Genomic DNA, 18354 nt, shown 5'->3' with positions numbered 1-18354 from the left:
TGCATGTTCCTCTCTCGTGCGGCCGTTATGAGGAGCTGGGGCTCGTGGCGCGCGCCCTGTCCGAGATGCCCAGGTGCGCTCGAATATCGGGGGTAGCGTTAAACTCCTTGCCAGAGGTGTGACCTCATCAACGGTACGCGGACGATTCCGCGGACGAGTCGTTCATCGTTGGGGATATCACTGCTCGAAACCGCCAAGCTCCGACGCGTCAGGACGCCTGACAAAGCGCGCGACTCACCCTGTCTCTATACCCTGTCCTAACCTTATAACCTTACAGGCCTTACAGCTTCTCCACCTGCCTGCTGTAGCTGGCAGAACAGATATGCCGTTCCTGAAATGCCAACAACTGAACGAGGCCCTTCGCAAACACATGCCAACGCCAACATGCGCCAGGACATCCCATTCAGTTCCTGGCTGCTGCGACTGGCAGTGCGATGGCACCATGAACAGCTGATGACGAACCCACCTGCGATCGCTCGGCCGGGTATAGCATCCCGCTAGCTCTATGGATAGAGTACCCAGAGTGTTCGCCAACGCAATCCTCGGTCATTCCGATACCCCGAAGCTGCGAGCACACGAAGATAACGCGGAACGTGTGCGTGCACGTCACCCGCCCGAAGCATCCTCCTCCGGCCTTCCGCTTCCTCCTCGTGCATAGCGCTCTCCGATGTCGGTGGGACAACGAACGGACGCGAGCGCCGCAAGGCCCGATCGTTCCCCACGGTTCGGCTTGCCACCACCACCACGCGGGACCTTACGATCTGATGCCTCTTCGCGCTAGTGGGCCTTTCACATCCATCGTCTCCAGAGCGCCTTCAACGTTCCAACCCAAAAAAAAAATCTCGAGTTCCTTCCAGCTTCCACTTCTCCCCCGCCATCGACTTTATCGAACAAGCTCCGGAATCCGGCGCTCGCCGACTGGCCGAACAAAGCTTCTTGGGAGTGGAGGATCGTGCCATGCCATTCCATTATATATGGACCACATCGTATCTCCCAATTCGAGTCCGGTATCTCACTCGCGCCCAGCGGGAGCGGTCTTCCCGCATCGGGTTTCATTAAGGCGAGAGTGGAGCCGGAACCCGCGCGCAATACATAGCGCGAATAATGGCAACGTTGTATATCGAGTGCTCTCGCCGGCCGGCTGGCGGAGGGTCCATACTGCGTGGAAGCTCACTGGGTGTAACTATATGCATGTACAAGGAGGATTTAATTCTATGAAGATACAACGATATTAGAGTGTATCTGCAGGTGGTAAAAGTTCTCCGCAGTGGTCAAAGATGTCCGCGGGGAGCCCCGCCAAAAAATGCAGTGCATGGTAAAAGTTCCACCCCACTTCGCCGTGCTGCAGATACACTCTATTGTACGCGGAATGTTAAGCGAGTCCAAGAAAGAGGGGGGGGGGTTAGCTAGTAGCATACAGATAGGGCATGACATGACAATGACAGACAAAATGAGAAGACGAGTACCCTCGATGAGTATGTAAGGATGGGACGAATAACCGGCGGAAGAAGAGGCTATGAACATAACGAAAGCAAACGGATGGAGGATAACAAACGGAAAACGCTCGGGATTGCGTGTGGCATAACTGGGAATAGCCAGGTGGATTGGTAGTGGAACAGCCGTGATAAATGTTGTGAGGAGCCATATACATAACCAAGAAAGTAAAACAAAAAAGAACAGAGAGGAGGGGGGAGGGGCCCAGGGTGCAGAAAGGAAAACGGGTCACAACTCGGAGACGGAGAGCAGCGTCCGCTCCATCCGGCGGTGGGAGGGTTAACAAGCGACGGGGCTACGAGCTCGGCCTCTGCGGCGCCCGGTACCCGTACGCGGTCAACGGCGTCCCCGACCCGAACGGGCTCAAGCGGCGCATCTCGTCGATCGGCACCGCCGTCTCTTTCCCCCCCGTGCCTCCTCCTCCTCCTCCTCCCGATCCTGACTCCGACCCACCCCCGCGCTGATGCTGCTGATGTCGATGCGGCGGAGACTCGTACTGGCTCGGAACGGGTTGCGGCGGGACTTCGTACTGGCTCGGGACGGGTTGCGGCGGGACTTCGTACTGGCTCGGAACGGGTATCGTCGGGCCCCCCGCCGGCGGCAGCGGCGCAGACTGCGTCCGAGCGGGCTTGTTGGAAGATCCCGCGGAGGCGGTGGGCGATGACGTGGACGAGGACGACGTCGGCTTGCGCTTGCGCTGCCCGCGCCGGGACGTGAGCGGGTACTCGCACACCTGGTTGCGTTTCTTGCATTGGCTGCGCCAAAAAGGAAATAAAAAATGATCAGCGAACGGGGTTGTTTTGGTTTTTACTGCCAGAGAGGATGAAAGTGAAACGCCGAACGAGGCCGGGCGGGATAAGTCAGAAGGGATGGCACAGTCCGCAGCGAAGGGATGAACGGGATAATATCCCAACCCACCCCGGCCCACCGGCGTGCTAATCTCGTCCCGGATCTGATGCTATAGCCCTGCCCCCAGCAACAGAGAAACAGTGCCAACAACAAAAGAGAAAAGAAAGAGAAAAAATAGAAGAAGAAAGAAAGAGAAAAGGCAGTGGAGCCGAATCAAAAGCCATCGATCAGACCCGACCAAAGCGCCGAACAAGAAACACGGGTAAACCCAAACAAGAAGGGAGAAGAAAGAAAGAAAGAAAGAAAGAAAAGAACCACAAGGGGGCTGAACTGCCATCCCAAAAAGAAAAGCTGTCCGTTCCGTTCCAGCCGAAACCCATCAACGCCAGAACACAAAAAGAGGGGAAGGGAATGAAAGGGGGAAACAGAGAGAGAGCGAACAGAGAAACGAAAAGAAGAAAACTCACTCGCAAGATCGATCCGTGCTCCCCGGCGGCGGCGGCCCACACGCGATCTGTTCATAAAAAAAACCCTTTAACGATCCCCGTTTTTCTGTCGATAATAAAATAAGAATGAACCTTTCGACCGCGGCAGAACAGGCAGGCCATCGTCGGCTTCGGCGCCGGATCGACGACGACCGCCGCCGGCGCCGGCGCCGTTTCTTCGCGGTGTTGATGATGATGTTGATGATGCTGATGAAGAGATTGAGGCGGATGTAGTACCGACTGTGGGTGGTGGGCGGCGGCGAGAAGGTGGTGGTGGTGGTGGTGCAGTCCCGGGTGCGGATGCGCGTGCGCGTGCGCGTGCGGCCGGCGCGAGCGCTGCTCGCGGCGGAGCGTCCGGGAGGACGAGGAAGCAGACGAGGAGGCGGCGATGGACTCGAGGTCGAGGTCGTCGAGCTGGGAGGGCACGATGTGGGCCGGGTAGGAGAGCGCCGCGTCGGCGTCCGCGTCCACATCGGCGGGGGTGAATGGGTAGGGCGCGCCGTCGGCGGCGTTGCTGCTGGTGTAGGAGGCGGGCGAGCTCGAGGGGGTGTATTGCTGCTGCTGCTGCTGCTGCTGGCCCGCTGCTGCTCCCATGTCTACCCCCATGCCCATGCCCATGCCCATGCCCATCATATCTACTCCCATGCCCATGCCCATGCCCACGTCCTGTTGCGCTCCCCGAAACGCGGGATGATGATGGTCGTACAAGGTCGGCGACGACGTCCACGAGGACGAGGTGGAGGCGGATAAGGGCGAGGCGACGAGGGCGGGGACGGCGGGGACGACGGGGACCTGCAAGCGCGAGGGGGTGGGCACGGGCACGGCGGCGCCGTAGACGGCCTCGCGGCCGTGCTGGACGAGGTGGAACAGGCGCGCGCGCACCGCCGCGCTGTCTTCTTCGTCGTCCGCGACGGGTGGGGCGGCGTAGGCGTAGGCGTAGGCGAGGTCGGCGGGATTAATCGAGGGCGCCGGGTCCTGCGCGGGCGGGGGGAGAGTCATGAGTCACGAGTCAGAGTCGGCAGAGTTCAGATGAAGGGGAGGATGGGAGCGGTTTGGGGGTTTTTTTTTTACTCACAGACCATGCGGGCTGATGCTGCTGATGGAATGGTGGCGGGGTGGGGGTAGTGCCCAGCGCCTGCGCGAGCGAGGATGAGGACGAGGCCATCTGCGGGGGCGGCGGGTACGCGAAGGGGGCCGCGAGCGCGGACAGAGGAGGGGCGGGGTCGTCGCGGTAGGCCAGCGGCATCGGCGGGGGCGCGAAGAAGGCCGCCGACGGGTCGAACGGCGCCTGGGGCTGCGGAGGATCGCACGGGTCGAAGTAGGCGGCGTCGGCCTGCCGGGTCGCGTGGGTCAGCGGGTGTGTTCCGTGTTATCGAAGCGGAAGGAGGGACGTACGATGTAGGACCCGTCCGGGGCGACCATGCCGGAGGGCACGCAGTCCTCGGCGTACGCGTGGTGGTGGAGGGGCTGCTGGTGGTGGAAGCTATCCATGGCGGGAGCAGATACGGGACGAGAGGAGGGGTGGCGATTATAAGCAGGGCCGGTTCTGCGCGGGGCGATCGCACGTCAGTCCCAGGGCCCTCGCGGGTTGATATACGATCAGCCCCGAGAGCGCGAGACAAGGACGACAAGGGCGGCCACACACTAGCCACCAGCCCAGCTCGGCTTCTCCCAGCCCGGCCCTCGGAACGCTGGCCCACAGATCCCAGCCCGCCCGATCCCCCTTGCTCATCTGATCCTTATCGCCACGCCCCCCCCCCCCCCAACCCACACCCATCATCTCGGTAAACCGTATCCAAGCTCATCACTTGCCAAAGACGAGTAAATAACCCATGATAAAATGCTTCCGGGTGCTCGCCTTTTCTGGGCGCCCGATCATCCGCCGCGGTGCCTTTTTTTCGATTTTGCTTCCGAATCCGAAAAAAGCAGTGGAGCGGACGCGACGAAGATGTCGGTTTATCCCGTCGCGCGCTGTTGTCTCATAAAGAATAATAAAAACGGGCCATCGCTATCGCACATCATCTCGAGCCACATCAACTTTCATATCGGTGGACCGATACATAACGTCCTCTGAGCGCGCGCGAGCCGGTGAGAGCGGTGGGGGGTGAGCCGCTTTCCACACGGGCGGCCCGACGCAGCGGTAACCGCGAAGTCTAAGGAGAGAGGAGGGATTGTCAGCGCTTGCCTCGTTTCCGCATGCGGCAGGATGGGCCCGATAACGCTCGGTTCGTTAGTACGCGCGTTTTTGCCCCGGGCCCCCCCTCCACCCTCGGTAGCCTCCCTAGACACCGGTCCACTTCGCCGCTGCTGCTGCTGCTGCTACATATATTCTCGTCCCTCGACCACCAACCCACCACTTCACACCGGTTTACATACATAGCGCTCTCGCCCCCGTCGGCGCCCGGGGGAGATTGGTGATTCCACACAGGTATGAATACGGATACGAATATATGAACGAACGCGAGGAGGAGGGCGGGGTGGTCCCGATCCTCTTCCGGCCGCACTCTATCCCACCGACGCAGATCGTCTCGTAAGTGGGATCCTAGTGGTTCTACTTATACGCCCGCCACCCGATCGCACAACTACTCTACTACATGTAATTCCCAAGCCACGACGGTGGCACCCATAGAAAAAAGCAATAGAAGGGGAAGAAAACCCCCTACAGAAGTTCTATGGTCTTCGTCCTTCGTTACATAGCACATACGATACAATACATACGTGCCCACCCTGCTTCCGTGGGCATCACCGGAGACCGTAACGTGTAGCGTGCGACGCCTGTCACCTACGCCCGACTCGCATTCCCCCCTTCTCCCTTCGAAAAGAAACGCTGTCGACGACGACTTACGGCGGCACGTACACGCGCGTGGACCCGGCCGGCGCCGCAGTCCGTCCGTCCACCAACGTATCGCTGGCCTCTCTTTCTCTCTTTCTTTCTCTCTTTCTCTCTCTCTCTCTCTCTCTGCTCGTGGCCTCGTCAGTGCCTGTCCTCGTGGCCAGCGCTCACGATCTCCTCACCCAGCCTCTACAACACAAACACGTACACAAAACACGTACACAAACACAAAAACAAAAGACGATCATCGCGCGACGACCACAATCGACCCTGCATCGTCTCACTCGGAAATATCACGCGATGAATAACATCCACCGACATACGGGCCCCCCTCCTCCTCCTCCCGCCCCTCACTGCTATCGAACTCCAATCATCCTCGTGCCCGCCCCCGAACCCCCCGGATCTCTACCGCCGGCTCGGCTCCACGAACAGCCGTAATCGATATACTTATATATATATCAAAGACCCGCCCCTGACTTGCTGTCGCTTTCGATCAAGCAAGTACGCGCCCCTGTGTGACGCCCGACGTCGAGGTTGCAGGCGAACCGACCCTCTCCCCCCCCCCACCTCCGACGTGCGCTACATAAAAACGACGGACGCGATCAATCGATCGGCGTGACGACTTGTATACTATACAATAACGATGATTCATCACGTTATGTATATATCGTGTCGCGCTTCACACCTGCGTTCGCTGAGTTGGGGTTTTTTTTTCCTTCCCTTTTTCTTTGCTGCTTGCGAGCGCCGGGAAAATGAAAAAAAGAAACCCCCCGGTCTCTCCTTTGCGCGTGTGCGATTGCAGTAAAACAAGAGAGGGAGAGATAATGAAAAACGGAAGCGGTCTCGCAGCCCAGATTTCCGCGCGAACAAGATCTTACATATGGGAGGGGAGCGAGCCGACGCCGTTGTGTAAAGCTTTAGGACACCGATCCCGACCCGGACGCGTTGGCGAACGAACTGGTTCTTTTTTTATTCTTCGTGCCCGGATATCGGCTCGCACGTACGCCTCCCCCCCCCCAAGGGCTTAGTCCGGGTGCAAGTGATTTGATGTTTCTCGGCTGCTGCTGCGGAAAAAAGGTACAGACACGCGAGAGCATTCGATCCGATCCGAGCGCTCGCCCCCTACCCCCCCGGGCTCCACCTCTCTTCACGCAAAATGATGGGGCACAGCGCCCCGTTTCTGATAACAGCAGCATGTTCCATCGCCGGCTTTCTCGAGTTCGTGCCGGGCGTTTTAGGTTTCGTCGTGATATGTAGACCCGAGCCCCCGCCGCCGTCACCATACAGAAAGAGGAGCATGTCCAAGCATGATGCACGAGCGTCATCGTCGTATGGACAAGTCCCGATGCCGGGGTAATCCTCGCCGGTAGAAATCCGCAGATCATGAGTATCACGAATGGAGATCATACCGGTTGCCGGAAGCCGCTCACGCACATCCGAACGCAGTAGCAAGAGCGCGGTTGTTTTTCGCAAGGAAGTCCATGCTACAACCAGTAAGTACATACTGCCCTGATCTTGCCTGACGTCGGTCGCCCCTTCTCGGACCGCGCGCGGCGTCACCTCGGAGCGCGAATAGGCTGCACGGATGGGTACCGCAAAGCTCGCGCGTTGAAAGCGAGCAAGCAGGTGCGGATCATGACAATTTGCTTGTGGGGTTTATGGGACACAACCGACGTGGGTGGGGCCGTACACGGTCGCGAACGCGAGCCACGTAGCGATCCGGCTTTCGGGCGGCTTCGTACTGGAGCTCCCCGGCGTGATAAGGCCACGAACGTGTCGGAACACAGAGTCGACAGACAGACCTGAGCAAGCTCCCCCCCCCCTCCCCGCTGCACGAGCTCGCTCTGGAGGGATCACGTTTGCAGATCGGTTTGAGAGAGGAGGGCCGAGTATAGCTCGGACAGCTTAGTTGACTTGCCATAAGGAACGACGCGGGTGCGCCACAGCAGCATCAACCGCTTCTCCCGCTGGCCGTCACAAGACCGCATGATCCGAACATGCGTAGAAAGTAATGGGCGGTCCGGCGACTCAGGCGCGAGGGCTCGGGAGCAGATAAGATACAGATAGCGCTCCTGCCTCGTGCCCGTCAAAGACAGCCATGGATCCCCGGACGCTGGTCCCGTCGTAGGCTTCGCGATACTGTGAGCCTGTGAGCAAAGACGCACGTTTCAGCAGGTTGGACCAGCAGCATGCGCTAGCCTCGTGTCGTCCGAGTCACCCGGCGCTAGCAGGGAAGGTCATGGTACAGCACCAGGAATATGATATCTATCCTCCAGCCACGAGATCCGAGTCGAAGAGGCGGCTCGGCTCCAGATTCGAGATTCAAGTCGGGTGAGAGCTACACAGTGAGAGCGGGCCCCGGGTCCTCCGGCGTCAAGGCGAGCGGAATGTCCCACAGCACGCGCGCTGTTCGTCTCTGCGAACGGCGCGCAGCGAATCGCTGCTGGAGCTCGCCAAGATCCAAACAAAGCAAACCAAACATGGCCGTTGTAGTCGAACGCGACGCCACGTCTCGCGCCGAACTTGCGCCAATCCGCCACCGTGGTAATGTCTGCAAACGACGTACTTGGACTTCTTCGACCAACTCGCTGATAGTAACCAATAGCAGGAAGCCTGGATATGGATCCGAGCTTCTCTCAGTAAAGCCGTAAAGATTGCACGAATGATGTTTCCACATACGGCTGTTCCTGGAGACAACGGCTGGGTCACGGACCTTGGTAACGATTGATCGCCAGACTCCACTACGTTCCCGCTCCGATTGGTAACAAACCATCGATATCGAGTCCGTACTAACGGATAACGAATAGTACATGGACTCGTGATAGATCCAGATGTCAGATACTGACGTCAAGCGCGCAGGGCTCGTACGAAACTGCATGCAAGCGCCCTATGACCTTCAATGGTCATGGTCATCTCTACGGCGTAACCTCGCGCGTAACGCGCCATCCGTGAATTCCATAAACCCATGCAGATCAATTCAATTGGGCGCTTCCGCTCGGTAAGTGTCCATATCCAATAAACAGATCTACATCACCATCTCGCCAAGGGAGACGAACCGCGTGTCCGGCGGGTAAAGCGCCCCCAGAACAGACACGTGCATACCACGAAAGAGAAAAACTGCAACGGACTCGCGTACGTACGTCGACCGATCGACGGCAGCGTTGGGTCGGCATACCGGGGCGGATCATTCCCAGGACCGAGAGTACGATCGCTGGAGAAGGGGCGCGAACCCTCAACCCGACGGTCGGCAACATTTCGCGTACGATCACCCCTTGTCTTCCTGCTTCATGTGCATCTCTCGTGCGCATTTCGACGGTCCACGCAGGAGAAAAGGCATCGATCGCCGGAAGGGAGGGTTTGTCGGCGCAGCCGTCGTGCACCGCACCGCACTTCCCAATCGAGGTGAACCCGGACGTCCTGGCGATACCATCGTGTCATGCTCACGAGTTGTGGCGACACCGAAAGAGAAAGACATTCTGATTCCGATTGCGACATCGATATGATTGGGTTCCATGTGCGGGGGCAACTCGCGGAGCGCCGAAGGTCCTAAGATCGCGTAACCACCGCTCCGAAGGCGAGCTCCGACAGGGTGAACGAAGATCATCATGCGCGAGCACATTACGGCATTTGCTGCTCAGGCGAGGCGCATGTAGCTCCGGGGCGTCATGATCAGCAGGGAAGCTCAGCCTGTTGAGATACATCACCGGTGCGGTTGTATTCATGCAGCAAGACAAGGCCGAAGGTCATGTGCAAGGCGTTGACGAGTCATCAGAACTCTGTACGTACGCGATTGCTGCGGTTCTTCGAGTCTTGCCAAGTTGCAGATTTACGATGTCGACCTGAGAAACCCTGTATCACATGGAAAAGACAAACCCATCCCATTTTGAACCAACGGTAGCGTCACAACGATGGAGATATTACACGAGTTCCTGCGCATCAGGGAAAGGCACGCTCTCGTTCGTGCGCGCGACCTCGCCGTATGTCAGAGCACCCACGTACGGCATCAGGTTGTACTTGAGCGAGTAGTGAGCCGGCTCAACGCCCCTAAAAGACGACGAGAAGCGTGAGCATCGTTATTCCTACAATGTTGGAGAAGGGGGAGGGCGCGGTGAACAAATGCGGAAGGCAAGTAGGCCAAATATGGAAGGCGGCGGCTCGACGTTGGGACAAGATGCGCAGTAAGCGAAGTGTCGGCGCTTTACTGCAGTGGTCATGTCGTTCTCGACCGCCGGAGAAAGGACAACCCAAGGAGGAAGCCGGCAACCAGCAATGCTCAATGCTACGCGAGGTCGCTGAGCCGGCGCAGAGTTTCGGTAAAACATCCGGCGATGCTTGCATCACCGCCGAAATGTGGAACGCAACATCGGCTGAGCGATGACGTCTGGTGCAGCGATCCCGCGGAGACACAGCGACTGCATGACGATCTCCCGCGAAGCTCGAAACAAACAGAGAAAATCAATGGGAAAAGAAACGTCCGGAGAAACGCAGAACGCCTCGAAGCCCTCGCCGCGTTCACAAAGGGCTGCGACAACACGTCGACAAGCCGTAGAGGATTAGTGGCAAAGACAATCAATGGAGCCGTGCCAGAAGCATGCAAAGCACAAGCTCGCGCGACAGGCGAAATGAATGTGAGAGCAGAACCCAGTTCTGGCCGGCGGGCGGAATCGGATAAGGGCCAGATAGCTTGATCGTGGGCGATGAACATGAGATGCCCAACGACCAAGGAGCATAGTCTAAAGGCGCACCGAGTCAAATTGCGCAACGCATAGGGCAGATGAGTAGCATGTGCATCGCTGTGCTAGGACGGGATCGGAAGCCGATAACGCCCTGCTGCGACGAACTACCTTGAATGGGACAAGGCATGACGGGCCGTGGTTCGGGAGAACGCGTTGAGATCAGAAAAGACAACTATGGAAGTGGGAATAGCCGCGTGGGAGCAGCTGCAAAGCGTCTAGGCAACGCGGATGGTCACGAACGAGGGATAGAAGAAAGGCGAAAGTCAATATACCAGAAAAGAAGGGCATCTGACTCGAGCCATAGGAAAGCAAAAAAGCGCCACGGAAGGCGCAGGGACGTGACGAGCAGACGCCAAGACAACAAATGCGACAGGGAAGGGCATGAGGTGGTATATGGCTGCGACACCGATGGGACACGCCTTCGCACACGCCTCTGAGAACAAGTGGGAAAATAGGTTTGCCAACTGCAGCAATAATGAAGCATGGCTGTCGCAAGCAATCAGGGCTGCTCAAGGCGCGATAATGCGAGGGAGAAACCGTGTAGCCAGAGATACGTCGACCGTGTCCATAAGGGTGCAGTTATGTGCGGCCATAACGGGCGACCCTGGAAGTAGGAAGATGCAATCGTCCGAAAGTGTGCAAGCGCGCGGAAGTGTCATCTGATAATTCGATGATCCGGACGAGGAGGAACGGCTGGTCACAGTCCCTGCTGACCCGCTACTGCAGATCAAGGCCATTTGCCATCGGCAAGAACCGAGGGGCGAGCTGACGCAGCGTCGAACAAGCAATGGATTGCGCCCAACGAGGCACAGGTTCTCCCGAGCCCGAAACACAAAGCGCAGCGCAGAGGACAGAAGCCAAGCCAGCCGGCACCAGGAAAGAGTAATCGGGACTTAAAGGATAAGATGAATAGATGAGACGCGGACTCACCTGAACGTCCGCGACAGGTCGCGGAACACGTATTTGTTCCGCCCGGCAACGTTCACGACCGCGTCTTCTTTACGACGGACGATGCGGTCCCAGATGACGATCTCGTTCTGCACCTGGAGATCAGATCGACAAGCGTGAGCATATACGCAAAAATATCGAGGGGTGATGGAGAGATAACAAAGGCAGATGCACCCAGCTCTCTGGAAACAAGGATAACAACAACAGCAACGAGGTAGCAAGGTGGTGGGATGCGAGACGAGCGAGTTCAGCTCGTGGGTCAGCCGAGGAATACGGAACATAGGGCGATTCGGAGATACAATGCGAGCGTGCAGGGTCATCACGACAAGCAATAAATCGTGGAGTCAAAAATGCATCATGGGATGGGCTAAGCGACGACGTGAATAAACGCCAGGCCGGGAATCTGAAAAGTGACGAGAACCTGAACATGCAGGCTAAAGAAGGATGGGCTCGACAGGTGTTCAACGCGCAATCACCACCCGGAAAGTCAGGGGGTACAAACCCGAAAGAAGGGAGATACGTGCGATGCACAAGGAATCGAAAACACAGCCAATGCGCCATGGAAGCACGCCAGGAAGCCCCTTGCGGACGATCCCGCATGAAACGTAAACCAGAACAAGATAAACGAGGCGATAACCATCAGTAAAGACTGGCTGATCCCGAAAATTCCCGTCGTTTGCGCTCAATAAAGCTAAGTAGAGAAACAAGGCCGCCTAAGTGGGGTCGGGTCATCTGGTACGGATCAAATAGAAGCGCCATCCACTTTGCCCCGACGCACGATACGAGAACGGAGGCAAAGGGGAGTCATGCGACCCGCCGGAAGAGGGAAGCGACGTCAGGCGCCATACGCGAAAGCGACCGACACGCCAGACACAAGGTGGGAGCGCGTCCGTGAGCCAGGAATACGAACGCGGACTTTCATCAGAACCAAACAGTAGAAAATGCACGAGCATCCAGCGGTTAGGCACGGGCGAGCGAGATTATGCGGTTGAATTGGAGGCGTGGAACATGGCGAGACGGACAATTGAAGAGAAAATGAAGCAAAGGGCAATACAAAAGGACTGTATGGCGCAGCGTCAACCGAGGAGGGGCCCTCCGGAGCGCGCAGTTCCGGAGGCGTTGGTCCGCACAGCTGCTCATCGCCCCACAGCATCAACGGGAAGTGAACCGCGACGTCACTGATCATCGTCGATGATCCATAATAGGCTTCGTGCGATAATCCATCATGAAATCGGAATGAAAGCAGACGCCCAAAGCGGTGAAGCTGCTCAAGCCAAAAACCAAGGGCGTATGCACCCGCCCTGAGCAGAGCCAACGTAACACAGGTACACCGGAAGGCGCCAAGGAAAGAGCGTAAACCTCGGGGTGCGGGAGAAGCCACATAGCTACTTCGTAACGGGATAGCATCGGGATTAGGCCGGCCATCCCATTTCGTATTGCACCCTCGGAGAGAGGCAACGTCGAATGGATAGGATAACAAGCGTGGCAGATGCAAGGCTACCCATAGAGCCTCACGCTCTTGAAAAGCGCGTCGCAGACCGCAATGAACGAGAATGGAATGAACTTTGATAACATATGGAGCAGAGCGAGCAGCGATGAAGCTTGGATCTGTTCCGGTCGCAAGAGAACGAGTGCCCTGGCCAATCGTCACCAGCCATGCGAAGATGAAGGGCGAGCAAAGATGTTCCGCCAGAAGGAAGACTGAAGGTATAAATAAAAGTGGTCGCAGCCAAAGGAGGGTAGGACCAGAAACAGGCCAGGCAGCCAAGGTACTCGACTCACCCCTTTCGCGCTCGTATATTCGGCCTGCACGTATATGAAGAGTTGCTTCGTGTTCCAATGGAATAGAGGAGTCAAATCTACGCAAATGGAGGTTCGGTCGCATATATTATACCAGTATATGCGCAAGGTGATCATACCTGCGGTGACATTGAAGTTGACGAACGTGAATTCCTGGTTTTTGACGCGGTATCGAGGAGAGTTGCCGGGAAATCTAGAAGGAGAGGGCGCAGAGTCAGTGAAGATGTCAGGATATGCGCATCGAATAGAGCATATATACAGCGAAGGTCGAGTATCAAAGAAGCTGGGAGGAGAAGAGGCGCAAAACCAGGCCAGAGGCACTCACACTCGCAGATTCGCGATGGTGACATTCCCGCTTGGCTGAGCGGTGAATACAAAGCTTGAAAGGGCTATAGCGCCCAGCAGCGCGAGCAGACAGCTCGACAGATACGTAGAGACATTGTTGATCCTCGCGTAGACGCTATGCATGACGGGTTCCAAGTATGGCTTGCTCAGGTCCAATTCTTCTGCTATCAAAGCGCAAAGAGCGTCTTCAGTCAGTCGTCCTAGTGCCGGAGAAGGGGAGGCAGGTGAGGCTGTGGAAGGTGTAGAGGATGCGCTGTTCGCCAGTGCCGCCACGTTCGCCATGTGTGGCGGCGTCGCGCGGTGTGGCTGCACGCCTCGACGCCGCACCGCTCTCGATCGCTTTGAACCGTCCTCTGACGCTGTCCTTGCTGCCCTCGTGTTCTGGGGGCAATAAGTACCGTGTTGCAATCCCCAACTCTTTCCCGTGGTTATTTCCCTTCGGGGCAGCTCAGGACCGCCTACCACATTTTCTCGTCGAATCGGGCATTGCTGGCAAAATCAAGTATGCCAGACGCTTTGGTGGACAACAAGCCCCTGCACCGCGTACTACGGAAGATTGCGAGCTACGCGGTCGTTTCGTTCTTCAGTCGTGTCCATGTCATTGGCGAGGAGAATGTACCCAAAGAGGGACCGATGATTGTGTGCGTGCTCCACTGCAGGATGCGTTTATCCGAGTGTTGTTGACAGGCGTTCCCTTATGCAGAACTGCGACACATCACAATATGATGCTTGATCCTGCGGTACTATGTGCGTAGTACACGTTCTACGCACGTTCCATGGCCTTACCGTCTTTCAGCAAGCGCATTCCCGTATGGGCGCGTAATGAACTACTGGTCCAAAGGTACCATTCCCAAACTGATTTTTTGTCGGGATTTCGAGCTGAAGATTCCCCCCTCTCGCTTTCTAGCATCATTGTTCGCCAATCCGGTCTTGAAATACGTCCTCCTTAGCACCGGTAACATCCCAGTGGAGCGCAAGTCGAAAGACCGGCAAATCCTCTTCCGCGGCACCTTCGACGCGCTGGCTCAGGGGTGGGCCGTCGCGTTGTTTCCCGAAGGCACATCCTACACCGAGCCCAAGATAATGCAGGTACGGCTTTTCCTGACAGCTCGCTCATCCGACGACCGATAACCGACATGTGTTGCACTAGATCAAAGATGGCGCGTCCTGGGCTGCTCTTGAATATGCGAAATGGGCTCAGGAGAACCCATCGAAGGTCGGTCCCGTGGCCAAAGACAAGGACCTCGTTATCGTACCCGCGGCAATTGTGTATACTAACAAGCCCAAATACCGGAGCGATGTAAGCAACTCTGACCACCACACATTCTCCGTCCTGACTTTGTTTGGACGATTCGAACTCAACAGGTTATCATGGAGTTCGCCAATCCGATAAAGGTTAACGACTTCCTCCCGGAGTTTATCTCAGGTGGCGAAGGAGCCGCCCGGCTCGCGGTCAAGAAGCTGACATCGGCGATATACACATCTCTCGTCCAGAACACTGTGAACGCCCCCGACTGGTATGCTCCGCATACCTAGCATTAGCAGGTGCGATGTACTAACACATTTTTATCAGGGAAACGCTATACGCCGCTCGCATGGCGCGCGATATGCTTTGGCCGGAGGAGCGATCCATACCACTCGATGACTTCGTCACAATTTCTCAGACGTAAGCTCACGTACTACCAACCAGGAAGTGGGCAGGCCACTGACGCATGCGTAGACTCGTCGACCTCTTCTCCACCCCCGATGCAACAAACAACCTCGTCTCCGTCCGACGCAACCTCCTCGAATACTATTCCCTCCTCCACTCCACCCATCTCACGCACTCGACACTCTCCACCCTTCCCCTTCCCTCAACCCTCAACCCTCGATCCACTGTGCCCCTCTCCTCCCGCCTGTATACTTTGCTCACGCTCCTCTCCTCATCTTTCATCTCCATCCTGCACCTTCCCTTCTTCATCGTCCCCCTCATCGTCCACGCGCCGGTGTACGCCATGGCTCGCTACGGCGCTAAGCTTGTCGAGGACGAAGAAGAAACGCAAGCTCAGAACAAAGTCGTCTTCGGGCTGCTGTTCGTGATGCTGATTTACCCCGCGGCATTTGTATTTTTGTGGGCGATGCTGTGGTATAGTCCCATCGGCGCCATCGTATCGGCGGGGATTCTCTACCTATTCGGAATGTACCACAACCGGATGATCAACGGTCAGCAACCCCCTAACCCCCATTTTCCATACTATGTATTGACTTCCTCATGCAGATAACTACGAGCACGCCAAGCGCCTCCTCACGACCTGGCGCGTCCTTGTCGGCATTTGGGTCCCCAGAAAGTGGGACCTCTCGATCTCCGCCCTCTCGCAATATACAAGCCCCCTCACTCCGCCAGAGAACCCTTGGATCGACCGGAACAGGGAACCGAAGGCGTCCGTCCCCAGCCCCGCGGCCTCGCCGGCGCCCGGATCCGCCTCCGCCTCCCCCGCCCCGTCTTCTGGAACCGCCAAGGGTGGCAACGAAGACAAAGGTCGCCGACGCCGCCGACCTCCAACTCGGCGCCTCATACGACATGTCCTCCGTGCACGAGCTCAAGCAACACATGCGCTTGCGTCCTTCTTCGCTCAGCTCGAGCGCCGCGAGGACGGCTGGGTCCACGCTGCGCCGCACCTCGCGCGCATCTACAACGGTCGCGTGGAGAACCTACCCCCGCCTCCGGGCTTGCCGGATGACGCTTTGCGGCTGCCCATGCCAGATGGACCGACCGAGATCGGGTACAGGCGCGCGAAGGAGGTGGTTGCGTTTTTGCGCAAGAAAGGCGCTAAGGTCCAAGGACTGGAGAGCGGGATCCAGGGCGACTGGGCAGCCGCGGTATCTAGCGGCACGGAGACGCCGGTGGAGGAGAAGACGGAGGACGAGGTAACGTGGGTTCCGGCATCCAGATCCTGATCCAGCAGCGGCTCCGATACTTTCTTGGCTCACCTAGTATCATACTTGAATGCTAAATGTAATCGGTCCTTGGTACTTTCTCGTGGCATAAGAGGCATGGTCATAGTTTTATGCAGCAATGAACATGAAAGGATAATACGGCCACGAGTAACTTGCTGATCTCGGCCCACCGACACCACAAACCGCTTAATCCCATCCAGTTGTTTGAGGAGCGGGAGCATCGCCCCAAGAGCCGGCAGCGGGTTCCGCAGCCCAGTCGGTCGCACCCGGTACAGTGGGCTCTGCCGCCCAGTCGAGGGCTGCCCAGGAATGAGACGATAGCGCACATTTGCAAAGGGAAAGCACGCACCACCCTCCTGGGCGAGACCAGCAACACCGGCTTGGGGAGCGGTGGCAACGTCCCACTCGGCAGCGGCGGGCTCCGCTTCAGCGGCGGCGGCGAGAGCCTTCGCTTCGGCCTCCTCGTTCTGCTGCTTCTCGATTTCCTCCGGGTCGCGGTAGAAGAACATGTCGACCATGACGTTCCAGCCATCGGTAGTGCGGGGAATGGTGCCGCGGAGACGGAGCACCTCACGGGCAAGCAGCCACCAGACAAGACCGATCGAGTGGCGGGCCTTGTTGTTAGTCGGGATCGCAACATCAACGAACTTGAGGGGCGCGTCGGTGTCGGCGAAGGCGATGACGGGGATGTTGACGTAGGACGCTTCACGGATGGCCTGGTGGTCAACGCGCGGGTCGGTAACGATGATCAGGCGCGGCTCCTTGAAGGAGCGGGTGATGTAGTTGGTGAAAGAACCGGGGGTGAAGCGGCCGGCGATCGCCTGCGCGCCGGTGTTGGCGGCGAACTTGAGGACGGCACGGTGGCCGTAGGGGCGGGCGGAGATAACGCAAACGTCGTTCGGGTTGTCAATCGTTGCGATGATACGGGCAGCGAGAACGATCTTCTCCCAGGTCTTGCCGATGTTGAGAATGTGGATACCTGGCGATTACACCGTCTGGGGATGTAAAAATGGCAGTATAATAGATGCTGACCGTCGGCTCTCCGCTTCCAAACGTAGGGCAGCATCTGCTTATCGCAGTTCTTGGTCCCGATGTGGCATTGGGCAGCCAGGAGCATAGTGATGTCCTCCTCAGTCGCGCTGAGGACGGACGGGAGTTTTGACGCCATCTTGGAGGGACCTAAGCTTGCGGTCAGCATCCAGCTTGTAGAGACCGCATCCATCCCAAGCAGTCACGATTCGGCTCATCCTTCCGCATGGAATCCACGAGAGCAGCATAGCTGGGACATACCGAGTCGGTTTGGTAGAGAACGTCGAGCCGGACGACGTCCACTAGTCTTTTGGGCGAGAGGAGGAGATGCTGCAGTCGGACCGTGGGAGTTTCGGGATGTCCCCGAAAATGCACGGAAAATACGAATATATTCAGTCGACTTCGCTTCGCTCGTCCAACGGTGTAACGGTAGTATTATATTACCGTTGATACGCTTTGTAAGCCGCCGCCGCGGCATGATGAATTAAGTAACTACCGCGTCCCATTGGACGCGGTTAATCACTACAACTGAGAGGGCGCCGTATAACCATATGGCGCCCGTAGAACTATATTCCGAGCGAACGACATATAAACTACCTACGAGAGCTCATGTATCCGTCGTCCTTTTGCTCAATATCACTCGGTTCTGTTCAGTCGCGTCGTAGCATAGCTTTACATAAGCTACGCTACATATACACTTATTACACTTTTTTTGAACACGCCGTATACTATTGAAACCAACTAACGGGTACATGAAAATGTCCGGAACACACACCTTGAGAAGCTCAGGAGCTAAACTTGACGCTCGTCAGGTCGTAACTGAAGGCTATGAAGCCACCAAGAGTAAGAAAGGTAAACGCCCAGAGCAGTCTGAGCGCGTGAGAAACGATCAATCAGA

At 57.2% G+C, this 18354-nt stretch overlaps 4 protein-coding genes across 4 annotated transcripts; 1 reads left to right on the top strand and 3 right to left on the bottom strand.

Annotated features, from left to right (window-relative positions):
- Window positions 1-1348: 1348 nt before the first annotated feature.
- Window positions 1349-4659, bottom strand: PUNSTDRAFT_118727 (uncharacterized protein). Its single transcript, XM_007380693.1, has 4 exons — window positions 3904-4659; window positions 2922-3803; window positions 2811-2857; window positions 1349-2249 (listed from the first exon to the last, which is right to left on the bottom strand). Exons 1-4 carry the CDS (start codon window positions 4072-4074, stop codon window positions 1790-1792), a joined length of 1560 nt encoding a protein of 519 aa, XP_007380755.1. The 5' UTR covers window positions 4075-4659; the 3' UTR covers window positions 1349-1789.
- Window positions 4660-9539: 4880 nt separating this feature from the next.
- Window positions 9540-13717, bottom strand: PUNSTDRAFT_98289 (signal peptidase). Its single transcript, XM_007380692.1, has 5 exons — window positions 13471-13717; window positions 13265-13338; window positions 13128-13204; window positions 11328-11440; window positions 9540-9705 (listed from the first exon to the last, which is right to left on the bottom strand). Exons 1-5 carry the CDS (start codon window positions 13611-13613, stop codon window positions 9579-9581), a joined length of 534 nt encoding a protein of 177 aa, XP_007380754.1. The 5' UTR covers window positions 13614-13717; the 3' UTR covers window positions 9540-9578.
- Window positions 13718-13994: 277 nt separating this feature from the next.
- Window positions 13995-16427, top strand: PUNSTDRAFT_131401 (acyltransferase; the record flags this gene model as incomplete). Its single annotated transcript, XM_007380691.1, has 9 exons — window positions 13995-14131; window positions 14194-14237; window positions 14287-14331; window positions 14398-14579; window positions 14641-14790; window positions 14856-15007; window positions 15064-15156; window positions 15211-15692; window positions 15748-16427. The coding sequence occupies 9 exons, from the start codon at window positions 13995-13997 to the stop codon at window positions 16425-16427; spliced, it is 1965 nt and encodes a 654-aa protein (XP_007380753.1).
- A 186-nt stretch (window positions 16428-16613) lies between these two features.
- PUNSTDRAFT_131400 (40S ribosomal protein S2) lies at window positions 16614-17595 on the bottom strand (the record flags this gene model as incomplete). The annotated part of the gene is made up of 3 exons (XM_007380690.1): window positions 16614-16726; window positions 16777-17406; window positions 17460-17595. The coding sequence occupies 3 exons, from the start codon at window positions 17593-17595 to the stop codon at window positions 16614-16616; spliced, it is 879 nt and encodes a 292-aa protein (XP_007380752.1).
- Between the last annotated feature and the right edge of the window lie 759 nt (window positions 17596-18354).

This window comes from Punctularia strigosozonata, assembly GCF_000264995.1.
Source record: "Punctularia strigosozonata HHB-11173 SS5 unplaced genomic scaffold PUNSTscaffold_3, whole genome shotgun sequence".
NCBI classification, from domain to species: Eukaryota; Fungi; Basidiomycota; class Agaricomycetes; order Corticiales; family Punctulariaceae; genus Punctularia; species Punctularia strigosozonata.
The sequence above is the reverse complement of the archived record's forward strand: the minus strand, read 5'-3'. Positions and strand labels throughout refer to the sequence as shown.

What these genes read in the sequence shown, in the direction of transcription:
- PUNSTDRAFT_118727 (XM_007380693.1), bottom strand. Translation starts at nt 4,074, where the DNA reads ATGCCGCTGGCCTACCGCGACGACCCCGCCCCTCCTCTGTCCGCGCTC. An exon ending in AGCATCAGCCCGCATGGTCT is followed by an intron (nt 3,804 to 3,903) that starts GTGAGTAAAAAA and finishes CCGCCCGCGCAG; the next exon opens with GACCCGGCGCCCTCGATTAA. An exon ending in TGTTCTGCCGCGGTCGAAAG is followed by an intron (nt 2,858 to 2,921) that starts GTTCATTCTTAT and finishes TTTTATGAACAG; the next exon opens with ATCGCGTGTGGGCCGCCGCC.
- PUNSTDRAFT_98289 (XM_007380692.1), bottom strand. Translation starts at nt 13,613, where the DNA reads ATGCATAGCGTCTACGCGAGGATCAACAATGTCTCTACGTATCTGTCG. An exon ending in ACCATCGCGAATCTGCGAGT is followed by an intron (nt 13,339 to 13,470) that starts GTGAGTGCCTCT and finishes CTCTCCTTCTAG; the next exon opens with ATTTCCCGGCAACTCTCCTC. An exon ending in AATATACGAGCGCGAAAGGG is followed by an intron (nt 11,441 to 13,127) that starts GTGAGTCGAGTA and finishes TCTGATCTCCAG; the next exon opens with GTGCAGAACGAGATCGTCAT.